Source organism: Cebus imitator, unplaced genomic scaffold (assembly GCF_001604975.1).
Source record: "Cebus imitator isolate Cc_AM_T3 unplaced genomic scaffold, Cebus_imitator-1.0 Scaffold57, whole genome shotgun sequence".
Classification (NCBI taxonomy): Eukaryota; Metazoa; Chordata; class Mammalia; order Primates; family Cebidae; genus Cebus; species Cebus imitator.
Genome location: NW_016107372.1, coordinates 1,150,352 through 1,164,006, shown reverse-complemented (window position 1 = coordinate 1,164,006; position 13,655 = coordinate 1,150,352). Strand labels below are relative to the sequence as shown.

General features: G+C 33.8%; 1 protein-coding gene across 11 annotated transcripts in view; it reads left to right on the top strand.

Moving 5' to 3' along the window:
- The window catches only part of LOC108304765 (nuclear autoantigen Sp-100), a 112,972-nt gene that overhangs the window by 19,571 nt on the left and 79,746 nt on the right, over window positions 1-13,655 (top strand). For all 11 annotated transcript variants that reach the window (XM_017529067.2, XM_017529064.2, XM_017529066.2 and 8 more), the window contains exon 2: window positions 13,274-13,436. In XM_017529067.2, coding sequence (XP_017384556.1) covers window positions 13,274-13,436 — 163 coding nt within the window. The remainder of the gene's footprint in view (window positions 1-13,273; window positions 13,437-13,655) is intronic.

Here is a 13,655-nt window from a genome sequence, read left to right as displayed (position 1 = left end):
AAAAAAAAAAAAAAAATTATCTTACATTATTTCCAATGACCATTTTACAGCAATGTGTAAGGGTTCCAGTTTTTCCACATCTTTGTTTAAACCTGTTATTTTATGTCTTTGTGGCCATTCCAATGGATGTACCTTGGTATTTTGTTGTGGTTTGATTTTGTTTTTCTCTAATGACTAATGATATTGAACATCTTTTCACATGTTTATTATCTTCCATGTGTCTTTCGGAGAAATATCTATTCAAACTATTTGCCCATATTTAATTGGGTTGTCTTTTTATTGAGTTGTCAGAATTCTTTACACATTTGAATACAAGTAGTTTATTAAAAATATGATTGGTTAATTTTTCTCCCAGACTGCGACTAATCTTTTCTTTCTATTTATGGTACATTTGAGGCACAAAATATTTAAATGTTGTTAAATTTCAACTTATCAATTTATTCTTTTAGGATCATGCTTTTGTTGTAGCTCTTTGTCTTACCTAAAGTCACAAAGATTTTTGTCTGTATTTTCTTTCAAAAGTCTTATCATTTTTGCTGTTTTATAAGACTACTGCATAATTTGGGAACCCAGTGAAAAATGAAACTGGAGGGATTCTTGTTCCCAAATTATTAAGGTTTTCAAAACAGTGAAAGCAGAACATTAAACTAAGCACAGACTCTGTGACGGCACAGGATGCATCCTCGTAAAGCCAGCCCTGTTTTTACATTTATATCTATGATCTATTTTGAGTTGATTTATGTATATGATGAGGTAAGGGTTTAATTTCATATTTTTGCATGTGTCTATCCAGTTGTGCTAGCACTATTTGTTGAAAAGACTATCTTTTCCTCATTTAATTGCCTTGGCATTTTCATTAAAAATCAATTGACCAAAGACAGAGAATTTATTTCTGTACTCTCAGTTCTGTTTTATTTATCATTATATATCTTTATGCTAGTACTGCCTTGATTCATACAGCTTTATAATAAGTGTTGAAATTACAAAGTATAAGTCTTCCAACTTTTTTCTTCTTTTTCAAGACTGTTTTGGATATTCTGGGTTATTTGCAATTCCATGTAAATTTTAGGATCAGCTTATCAGTTACTGCAAAATACCGTTTGGGATTTTGATAGGAATCATATTGAGTCTCTAGATGAATTTGGAGAGAATTGCTATGTTAAACATATTGAATCTTTCAATCCATGAACATGGGTATCTTTATTTATTTTGATCTTAATTTCTCTCAGCAATGTTTTGCCATTTTCAGTATACAAGTCTTACATTCTGTTTGTTCAATTTATTTTTAAATGTTTTATTATTTTTTTACCTTTATTTTTGAATTTGCAAACTCAACTTTTAAATTTCTAAGTTTCCTAGTTGCTCGTTTTACAGAAACAATATCATTGAATAAGTTATGGGAATATTAAATATACTTACTCAAAAGTCTTGTTCTGTTTATTATTTCTTTTCTCTGATGTTACCTAAAAAATGGCAAAAGAAAGATCTGAAGGGACCTTGTTAGAACCCTGAAACTATTCACTAAGCCAGTGTTAACACCTGGGGTATAGTGGTTCCATGCCTTTCCTAACATTTATTCTGAATTTTATATACAAATGAAAGACTTTTTTAGTTTAATTTATATAAAAATGAGATCATAATATATTGATCTCTACATGATGTTTTCGTTGAACAACAAAACTATGATCTATCCCAATTACTAGAATTAAATAGCTATGTAATATTTCAATAGTGTATATTTACAACAATGTACTTAACCATTCAGCTGAATATACAATTAGGTTGTTTTCAGGTTTAGGAGTATGTGTTGTTGCTGAGAGTTTTTTGCTGGAAAAAGCAATGCTTCAAAAAAAGTTTTGCATTTATGAGCATCTAATCAACAAATATTTATTGAACACCTTGTATATGTCAGATATGCAAAAATTCAGTGGACAAAACAGACAAAATCTCTGCCCTTATAGTATATATATATATTTTTTGTTGGGGGGAGAAAAGAGACAATAAAGAATATGATAAACAATAAATAAACAAGTAATTCATTTAGTATGTTAGAGGGTAGTAAGGGCATGGGAAAAAGAAATAGAGGCAGATTATGGGCTTGGGCATATGGGGGCAGGCTAGGTGGATTGTGATTTTGATTTTTTGATAGGTTGGTCAAAGCAGGCCTCATTGGGAAGGGATAGTGAAGCAAGAATCTAAAAGAGACGAGGGAGTTAGTTCACTACATAGATATATGCATCTATGCTAAGCAGAGAAAATAGCCAGTGTCAAGTCCCTAAGGCTAGAGAATGTCTGGTGTAGTCAAGGAACAGCAGAGGTGAGTGTGGCCAGACAGATGTGAGCAAAAGGAGAGGACCAAAGGATGTATCATTTCAGACCCTTTGAACAGTGTAAAGATCTGGCTTTTACTATTGAAGAAATCAGGAGCACTGAAAGTCCCCCAGTTCTTGTTTTTATAAGGTTCATGTTGCCTTTTTATTTCTATAGGATAGATTCCAAAAGTGGATCTGCTGGGTCAGTCTGTAGTATATCTTAAAATTAATAGATGTTGCCAAATATTTTCTGAAAAGGCTATAGTAATTCATGCTCACACCAGTGATGAGTGAGTGTCTGCTGAATCTTCTCCCTTGTGACATAGTGTCACTAATGAACTTGTGTTTGCCCATCTAATGGGTGAACAATGGTTTCTCACTGATGTTTTAGTTTTTATGTATTCATATGTTTATTAAACATTTTCATTTTCTCTTCTTTAAGTTGCCTATTCAGGTTTATTTTGGAGGGGTTGTTTGTTACTTTTTATTAATAAACTATACTTTTTGCCTATTAATATCAGATATATTAACTCTTTGTCATATATGTTGAAAATGCTTTTCTACACTCTTTTATATCTGTATTGCTTTTTAGAAACAATTCAAATCTATTAAGAAAAATCTTCCTTCAACTATTCTCTTCTCAAATTTTTCTTGTCTGACTCAGATATTTGTTCTGTCATTTAAGTATTTGCATTATTTGATTCAGCTTTTTTTCCAACTTTTATTTTAAGTTCAGGGGTCCATGTGCAGGATGTGCAGATTTGTTACATAGGCAAAAGTGTGCCATCACCATGGATTTGCTGCACAGATTATTCCATTACACAGGTGTTAAGTCCAGCATTCACTAGGTCTTCTTCCTGATCCTCTCTCTACTCCCAACCCCCACCCACCAACAGGCCCCAGTGTGTGTTATTCCTCCTCATGTGACCCTGTGTTCTCATTATTTAGCTCCCACTTACAACATGCAGCCAACACTATTCACAATAGCAAAGACATGGAATCAACCTAATTGCCCATCAATGATAGACTGGATAAAGAAAATATGGTACATATGTCCTATGAAATACTATGCAGCCATAAAAAATGAATGAGATCATGTCCTTTGCAGGGACATGGATGGAGCTGGGGCCATTATCCTTAGCAAACTAATGCAGGAAGCTTTTATCCAGGTTTCATGGGGTTTCCGGTTGCAAGTACACCATACTTACATAATAACTTGAGAAGAATGGATGTTTTAAAATTATTACCTTTTTTTCTAATTGGAGGCATTTCATAATCTCGATTTATTTAGATCTTATTTAATTTTCTTCAATAAGATTTTTATAGTTTTTTTCATATGTCTCATATCTTTCAGATATTCTTAAATATGTACATGTGTATTTGCTATTGAGTCTGAATATTTTTTTCAACTTACGCTGTTCCAAATAAAAGCTATAAGTTTTATATATCTATTTTTTATTCATAGTCTCATATGGTTTGGCTGTGTCCCCACTCAAAATCTCATCTCGAATTGTAATGCTCATAATCTCCAGGTGTCAAGGGAGAGACCAAGTGGAGGTAATTGAATCATGGGGCAGTTTACCCCATTCTGTTCTAGTGATGATGAGTGAGTTCTCACAAGATCTGATGGTTTTATAAGGGGCTCTTCCCTCTTCACCTGGTACTTCTCCTTCCTGCTGCCTTGTGAAGGAGGTGCCTCGCTTCCCCTTCCCCTTCCACCATGATTGTAAGTTTCCTGAGGCCTATCCAGCCACACTGAACTGTGAGTCAGTTAAAACTCTTTCCTTTATAAATTACCCAGTCTCAAGCAGTTATTTATAGCGGTGTGAAAACAGACTAATATATAGTCCTCAGCAAATTCTTTTTCCAGTTCTTATGAATTTTATCAGGTCTCTAGGTTTTCTACATATATAATTATAGAAATATAATATTGTGTACGATTTTAGTATTTATACCAGTTATCTTATTTTCATATCCTATTGCATTAGCTAAAGCTTCTAAAATATGTGTATGTGTACACACACACAGACACACACACACATGCACACATAAAAGACAGTGGCAATGGTAGACAGCCCCATATTATTTTCTATTTAAAAGAAGTCACTGTTGATGTTTGCTATAACATTTGCTGATGTTAGAGACTTCATGTTGTGTTAGTTTTTATTTCATAAAAAGTTTTAATTGTTTTAAAATAGTTGCTAGGACTTCTCAAATTCCCTTTTAAACCCATTTGTGAATATATTCAAGTATGTTTTCTCCTTTTATTTATTGATATAATATTATAGAGACTTTCTAAAGTTGAACTTTCTTTGTTTCATTCAATTTTATTATCATTAGTTTTCTCTTTCTTCTTGGTTTTAAATAACCTCTAACTACAAGTTTTATTTCATCTTTGATCCAACACAGTTTGTTTTCCTTTGTTTTCTAAAATCTTAAGTAATTTATTTTCTTTATGAAGTCTGTTTCACTTCTAGTGATTATAACTTTTTGAGACTCCTTTTGTGGCCAAGATAATGCTCAATATTGATATATACTTCAAGGATATTGAGAAATATGTATTCTCTATTTTTAAGTCACAAGATTATATAATAAATGGTTCTTATTAATTTATTCAGCACCTGTATACTTTGTCCATTTTTTTATATGTAAAGAGTCAAAAACTAGAGGTTGTTTTTGACAATAAAACATTTGTCCCATGACTTGTTTCTTAAATTTTGATTTGACATTAAATGGAAACAGTCTTGCTTTTTGTTTTATTTACAGTTTCATACCATAACTTGCCTATTTTCAATTTCAATATTTTTTTGTATCACTTTGTCTTAGTGTGTCTTTAGTTGGATTCTCTTTGGTTCCAATCAACCTCAATATCATCAATATTGATATTGATGATTCTTTTTCAATATTATTCATATTGACTTGAAAGGCAATATTATTGAAATATTATTTTTTCTTTACATTGTTTGAATAATTTTTCATATTTTTTCCATTTTACCTTTATTTTATTTCAATAGTTTTTGGGGAACAGGTGGTTTTGGTTACATGGATAAGTTCATTAGTGGTGATTTCTGAGATTTTGGTACATCCATCACCCAAGTAGAGTATACTATACCCAACGATACTCAATGTGTAGTTTTTTAATCTCTCACACCCCTCTCATCCATCCCCCTGAGTCCCCAAGGTTCAATGTATCATTCTTATGCCTTTGCATTCTCATAGCTTAGCTCTCACTAACAAGTGGGAACACATGATACTTGGTTTTCCATTCCTGAGTTACTTCACTTAGAATAATGGTCTCCAACTCCATCCAGGATGCAGAGAACACCATTATTTCATTCCTTTTTATGGCTGAGTAGTACTCCACGGTATATATAGACCACATTTTCTTTATCTACTTGTTGATCGATGGGCATTTAGGCTCATTCCATATTTTTTCAATTGCCAGTTGTGCTGCTATAAACATGTGTGTACAAATGTCTTTTTCATATAATGATTTATTTCCTCTAGGTAGAGACCCAGTAGTGGGATTGCTGGATCAAATGATAGTTCTTTAAAGAATCTCCATACTCTTTTCCATAGCAGTTGTACTAGCTTACATTCCCATCAACAGTGTAAAAACGTTTCCTTTTCATCACATCCCCACCATCTATCATGTTTTTATTTTTTGATTATGGTCTTTCTTGCAGGAGTAAGGTGGTATCGCACTGTGGTCTTGATTTGCACTTCTCTCATAATTGGTGATGTTGAACATTTTTTCATGTTTCTTGGCAATTTGTATATCTTCTTCTGAGAATTGTCTACTCATATCCTTTGCACACTTTTTGATAGGGTTATCTCAATTTTTTCTTGCTGATGTGTTTGAATTATTTATAGACTCTGGAATTTTTGCTTAGTCTTACTTTGGCAATGCAGGCTCATTTTTGATTCCATATGAATTTTAGGATTTTTTTTCTAGTTTAGGGAATAATGATGATGGTATTTTGATGGGAATTGCATTGAATCTGTAGATTGCTTTTGGGCAGTATGATCATTTTCACATTGATTCTACCCATCCATGAGCATGGGATGTGTTTCTACTTGCTTGTAACATCTATGATTTCTTTCAGCAGTGTTTTGTAGTTCTCCTCATAGAGATTTCCACCTCCTTGGTTAAGTATATTCCTACGGTTTTTGTTTTGTTTTGTTTGCTTTGTTTTTTAGTGTTTTTTGTTTGTTTGATTGATTGTTTTTTTGCAGCTGTTGTAAAAGGGATTTGATTTGATTCTCAGCTTGGTCATTGCTGGTGTATAGCAGTGCTACTAATGATTTTGTATCCTGAAACTTTACTGAATTCTGCATCTTAAGATACAATCATATCATCAGTGAACAGTGATAGTTTGACTTCCTCTTTACCGATTTGGATGCCCTTTCTTTCTTTCTTTTGTCTGATTGCTCTGTCTAGGACTTCCTGTTTTATGTTTCACAACTCATTGTTTTCCTTGTTTTATCTCTCTCTAAAAATGCAACCTATCTCTGCTTTTTATTTTTATTTTCAGTGTTACATAAAGTTTTATAAGGCCTAATTTTACTCAATTAGTAGTTATTTTCAAATCTTTTAGAAAGGAAAGAAAGAAGGAAAGATGGAAGGAAGAAAGGAATGAAAGAAGCAGGAATATGTATAAAGATATAGCAAACATCACTCTTAATCGTGCTGTTAAGTGCTTCTTCCCTAAAATTGGAAATAAGACAAAGAAGTCCACTCTCACCACTTCCCTTCAACATTGTATTCAAACTCCTAACCAGTGAAATAACACCAAATAAAGGAAAAAATTTTTTGGAAAGAAACAGTAAATCAGTCTATTTGTTGATGATATACTTATTTTCTTTAAATGACAAAGGAAATCTATAATTTACTTGAACTAATATAGGAATCTAGCAATGCCATAAATTCATGGTTAATATGTTTCAAACCAATTATATTTCCATATAACAGTAAAGAGGAATTTGAAAAGCATTATCACTTAAAGTCACTCCAAAACAATAAAATAACTAGGAATACATTTATTATTTTTAATATTTAATTTAATTTTTATTTCAATAGGTTTTTGGAGAGAAATAAATTTAATGAAAGTTGTACATGACTTCTGTCCTGAAAACTATAAGCAGTGCTGGGTAAAATTAAAGACATCTAAATAAATGGAGAGATATACAATGTTAACAGATTGGAAGCTCAATATTATAGTCAGCTCCCCCAAATTTATCTGTAGCTTCAATTCAAATCCAAAAAATTCCTGAAGTCTCTTCTTGTAGAAATTGACAAATTGATTTGAAAAGATATCTGGAAAAGCAAAGAATCTAGAAAATTCAAGACAATCTTTTCTAATTGGCTTCAAGACTCGTTAAACCATGATATTTAAGGCAAAATATTGTCAGCATAAGGGTAGACAAATAGATCAATGGTACAGCATAAAAAGTACAGATATAAATCCATGCTTATATTGTGAATTTTTTTGAATATGTTCATGACCTTGGAGTAGGTAAATATTTCTTAGACAGTACACTAAAGTCATTAATCATAAAAACATAATATATTGGGCTTCATCAAAATTAAAGATTTCTTCCCATCAAAAGGCATAATTAAGAAAATGAAAGGGAAGCTTCATACTGCATGAAAATATTCACAGTACGTAAATCAGACAAAACACTTCTATTCATAATATATTTTAAATACACCTACCCATTACTAAATAAAAGAAAACCAGGTAATATAAATGGGCCGAAGACTTGAACAGATTTTGCCAATTAATGCATGAAACTGTGCTTGACATTATTTCATCATTAAAGAAATACAAATTAAAGCTAAGATGAGCCATCACACACTGGAATGGCTAAAACTAGAAAGGCTATCTCTGATAGTCTTTGAAAAACAGTTTGGCATGTTCTAAAATAGTTAAATATACTCTTAAACAATGACCCAGCAATTCCACTCCATGCCCAAGAGAAATGAAAACATATCGCCACAAAAGGACTTGCACAAGAGCAACAGTTTTATTTATACTAGTCTCAAAGTGGAATAAACTCCAATGACCATGAACAAGAAAAATGAATAAGCAGATTGTGGTAGATTCACACAATGGAATACCACTCAACAATAAAAATGAACTACTGTGCAACACATCAACATGAATGATAAGCAAAAGAAGGCAGACACAAAAGCATATATCTGTTTTATCCCATTTATACAAAATCCAGTAGCAGGCAGTATTAACATATGATGGAAGAAATGACAGCAATGGTTGCCCCTGAGAGGCTGCCTGGCTGCATGTGGTCAGCATGTGGATTGACAGGTAAGGCATACACTGTTCTGTTCATTTCTCAAAGAACACATCAGTTTTTGGCTCTGTATCTCCCTTCAAATCTCCATTGTTTCTTTTTTAAAAATATATATATTTTATTGCATTTTAGGTTTTGAGGTACATGTGAAGAACATGCAGGATTTTTGCATAGGTACATACATAGTAATGTGGTTTTCTGCCTTCCTCCCCATCACCTATATTTGGCATTTCTCCCCAGATTATCTCTCCCCAACTTCACACCACTCGCTGACCCTCCCCCAGTTCCCCTCCAACAGACCTCAGTGTGTGATGCTCCCCTCTCTGTGTCCATGTGTTCTCATTGTTCAACACCCGCCTATGAGTGAGAACATGCGGTGTTTGTTTTTCTGTTCTTGTGTCAGTTTGCTGAGAATGATGGTTTCCAGGTTCATCCATGTCCCTACAAATGACACAAAATAATTTTTTATGGCTGCATAGTATTCCATGGTGTATATGTGTCACATTTTCCCTGTCCAGTCTATCGTCAATGGGCCTTTGTGTTGGTTCCAAGTCTTTGCTATTGTAAACAGTGCTGCAATGAACATTCATGTTCATGTGTCCTTATAATAGATCGATTTATAAGCCTTTGGATATATACACAGAAATGAGATTGCTGGGTCAAATGGAATTTCTATTTCTAGGTCCTTGAGGAATCTCCACACTGTCTTACACAATGGTTGAACTAATTTACACTCCCACCAACAGTGTAAAAGTGTTCCTATTTCTGCACATCCTCTCCAGCATCTGTTCTCTCCAGATTTTTTAATGATTGCCATTCTAAGTGGCGTGAGATGGTATCTCAATGTAATTTTGATTGGCATTTCTCTAATGACCAGTGATGATGAGCATTTTTTCGTATGTTTGTTGATCTCATATATGCCTTCTTTTAAAGTTTCTGTTCATATCATTTTCCCACTTTTGAATGGGTTTGTTTGTTTTTTTCTTGCAAGTCTGTTTTAGTTCTTTGTAGATTCTGGATATTAGCCCTTTGTCAGATGGGTGGATTGCAAAAATTTTTTCCCATTCTGTTGGTTGCCAATTCACTCTAATCATTGTTTCTATTGCTGTGCAAAAGCTCTGGAGTTTAATTAGATCTCATTTGTCTATTTTGGCTTTTGTTGCCAATGCTGTTGGTGTTTTAGTCATGAAGTCCTTGCCTATGCCTATGTCCTGAATGGTTTTGCCTAGGTTTTCTTCTAGGGTTTTTATGGTGTTAGGTCTTATGTTTAAGTCTTTAATCCATCTGGAGTTAATTTTAGTGTAAGGTGTCAGGAAGGGGTCCAGTTTCTGCTTTCTGCACATGGCTAGCCAGTTTTCCCAACACCATTTATTAAACAGGGAATCCTTTCCCCATTGCTTGTTTTTGTCTGGTTTGTCAAAGATCAGATGGTTGTAGACATGTGGCCTTGCCTCCAAGGCCTCTGTTCTGTTCCATTGGTCTATATCTCTGTTTTGGTACTAGTACCATGCTGTTTTGATTATTGTAGCCTTGTAGTATAGTTTGAAGTCAGGTGGCATGATGCCTCTAGCTTTGTTCTTTTTGCTTAGAATTGACTTGGCTATGCAGGCTCTCTTTTGGTTCCATATGAAGTTTATGGTGTTTTTTTCCAGTTCTGTGAAGAAGGTCATAGGTAGTTTGATGGGGATAGCATTGAATCTATAAATTACTTTGGGCAGTATGGCCATTTTCATGAAATTGATTCTTCCTAACGATGAGCATGGAATGTTTCTCCGTCTGTTTGTGTTCTCTCTTATTTCCTTGAGCAGTGGTTTGTAGTTCTCCTTGAGGTCCTTTACATCCTTTGTCCGTTGTATTCCTAGGTATTTTATTCTCTTTGTAGCAATTGTGAATGGCAGTTTGTTATTGATTTGGCTCTCTTTAAGTCTGTTACTGGTGTATAGGAATGCTTGCAATTTTTGCACATTGATTTTGTATCCTGAGACTTTGCTGAAGTTGCTTATCAGTTTCAGGAGATTTTGGACTGAGACAATGGGGTCTTCTAAATATATAATCTTGTCATCTGCAAATAGAGAAAATTTGGCTCCCTCCTTTCCTAATTGAATACCCTTTGTTTCTTTTTCTTGCTTAATTGTTCTGTCTAGAACTTCCAATACTATATGGAATAGGAGTGGTGAGAGAGGGCATCCCTGTCTAGTGCCAGATTTCAAAGGGAATGCTTCCAGTTTTTGCCCATTCAGTATGATATTGACTGTGGGTTTGTCATAAATAGCTTTTATTATTTTGAGATACGTTCCATCAATACCTAGTTTACTGAGAGTTTTTAGCATAAAGCGCTGTTGAATTTTGTCAAAGGCCTTCTCTGCATCTATTGAGATAATCATGTGGTTTTTGTCTTTCATTCTGTTTATGTGGTGAGTTACATTTATAGGCTTGCAAATGTTGAACCAGCCTTGCATCCCTGGGATGAAGCCTACTTGATCGTAATGGATAAGCTTTTTGATGTGCTGTTGCCATCAGTTTGCCAATATTTTATTGAAGATTCTTGCATCTATGTTCATCATGGATATTGGCCTGAAGTCTTCTTTTCTTGTTGAGTCTCTGCTGGGTTATGGTATCAGGATGGTGTCAGTCTCATGGAATGATTTGGGGAGAATTCCTTCTTTTTGGATTCTTTGGAATAGTTTCAGAAGGAGTGGTACCAGCTCCTCTTTGTATGTCTGGTAAAATTCGGCTGTGGACCCATCTGGACCTGGGTTTTTTTTGGTTTGTAGGCTATTAATTTCTTCCTCAACTTTAGCCCTTGTTATTGGTCTATTCAGGGTTTTGACTTCTTCCTGGTTTAGGCTTGGGAGGATGCAAGTGTCCAGGAATTTATCCACTTCTTCCAGGTTTACTGGTTTATGTGCATAGAGTTGTTTGTTGTAATCTCTGCTGGTGGTTTGTATTTCTGTGGAATCTGTGGTGATATCCCCTTTATCATTTTTTATTGCATCTATTTAATTATTCTCTCTTTTTTATTAATCTGGCTAGTGGTCTATTTTGTTGATCTTTTTAAAAAACCAGCTCCTGGATTTATTGATTTTTGAAGGGTTTTTTGAGTCTCTATCTCCTTCAGTTCTGCTCTGATCTTAGTTATTTCTTGTCTTCTGCTAGCTTTTGAGTTTTTTTTTTTTTTTTTTTTTTTTTTTTTTTTTTTTTTTTTTTTTTTTTTTTTTTTTTTGATCTTGCTCCTCTAGCTCTTTCAATTTTGATGATAGGGTGTTGATTTTAGATCTTTCCTTGCTTCTCATGTGGGCATTTATTGCTATATATTTTCCTCTAGACACTGCTTTAAATGTGTCCCAGAGATTCTGGTATGTTGTGTCTTCGCTCTCGTTGGTTTCGAAGAACATCTTTATATCTGCCTTCATTTCATTGTTTATCCAGTCAGCATTCAAGAGCCAGTTGTTCAGTTCCCATGAAGTTGTGTGGTTCTGAGTTAGTTTCTGAATTCTGAGTTCTAACTTGATTGCACTGTGGGCTGAGAAACCGTTTCTTACAAATTCTGTAGGGCACCATGATTGCTTTCCTAACCTCTGGGAGCATCCATCCTTTACCTACTATTGCAACTAGCACTTTTCTGACCACTTTTCACCTTCAGGATTTTATCTGAAATCTCTTATCCTCTCATTGTTTCCTGCCATTTTCTTTGTCATTGTGAATCTAATTCCTTTGTTTTCATTTTAGTGATCTTTAACTTTTCTTTCAGAAATTCAAAACAATAATGTACCATTATTGTTTTCTACCTCATGTTAGATACTGGAAAGTGCTAATAATTCTCTTCTGGTTGGGAAGGAAAGGCTCATAAGTTTTCATAACACTAAGGAATACTGAGATGTTGATTAAAACATTATCAGAGCAATAAAGTGATCAGCTAAGAACCAGACTTAGGGACTCAACTTTAAAACTACATTCACAGGAAACAGCAGCAATTCCTGAAATTCAGATGCCTAAAACGATTCACCATATATAACAATAATTTGGACAGATTTATATTAACAGAAAGTAGAATCAGACATTCTATGAGATATCATTGATATTCTCATGAAATTCTCAATAATGTGGTATAATTATTATTATTATTATTAAACTGCATTGTATTATTTATGAATTAATTTTATGATATGGGATGATATTTCTTTCTTAACAACCACAGATTAGAGAGAGACATCTTATTTTTATCTTTCTCAGATTTGTGTTCTCTTAGTTGCTAATTAAGATGCATTTTCAAGGTTAGATTTTATTTTTATTTCATTTTTTTCATTTCTCTGTGGATGACCTGTTTACACCATCTAGATTCTGTAGGAGTTTAATTTTTATTTAAAAAAAGATTCCATATACAGTTAGGTGAAGTTGTCTTTACAATAGCTTTGTTCAGTTTAGACTGAACATTTTCAATCCTCTATATTAGTCTTTCACAACCTCCATTTCCTTTATTACATCTTTTTTGTTGCTTCAATTCCATTTATTACGGCCTCTACTGAGAACCACCTATTTTATATATGTTGGTTCTTTATAGCATGTCCTTTATATGTAAAGTCTTACAGTCTCCACAAACATCTCAGAATCTTGATGACCATTTTCACATGGTGCCCTTTTTTCCCTAGGGTGTTAACAGAAGACGAGGATGTAGATGAGAGGCTTCTCTGTGACACTCTATTCAAGCACTTCAAAAGATATAAGGTGGAGATTTCAAATGCAATAAAAAAGACATTTCCATTCCTTGAGGGCCTCCATGACCGTGAACTCATCACAGATAAAATGTTTGAAGTAAGTAAAGTTTATTATGTCACAAACTGGTAAACCAGCCCCAAAGTAAGTTATGCTTTGATATCCTAGACCCAAACTTCAGGCTACAACTTGCTAACTGACAGGTCTTCTACGAGTGAGGAACTTTTTCAAGGATTTCTGTAAGTGCTCCTTTAAAGTAGAAAAGGAGAGGAGAAGCATAGGTCACTGATGGTCCTGCTTCCAGCTGAGGAAATGGTG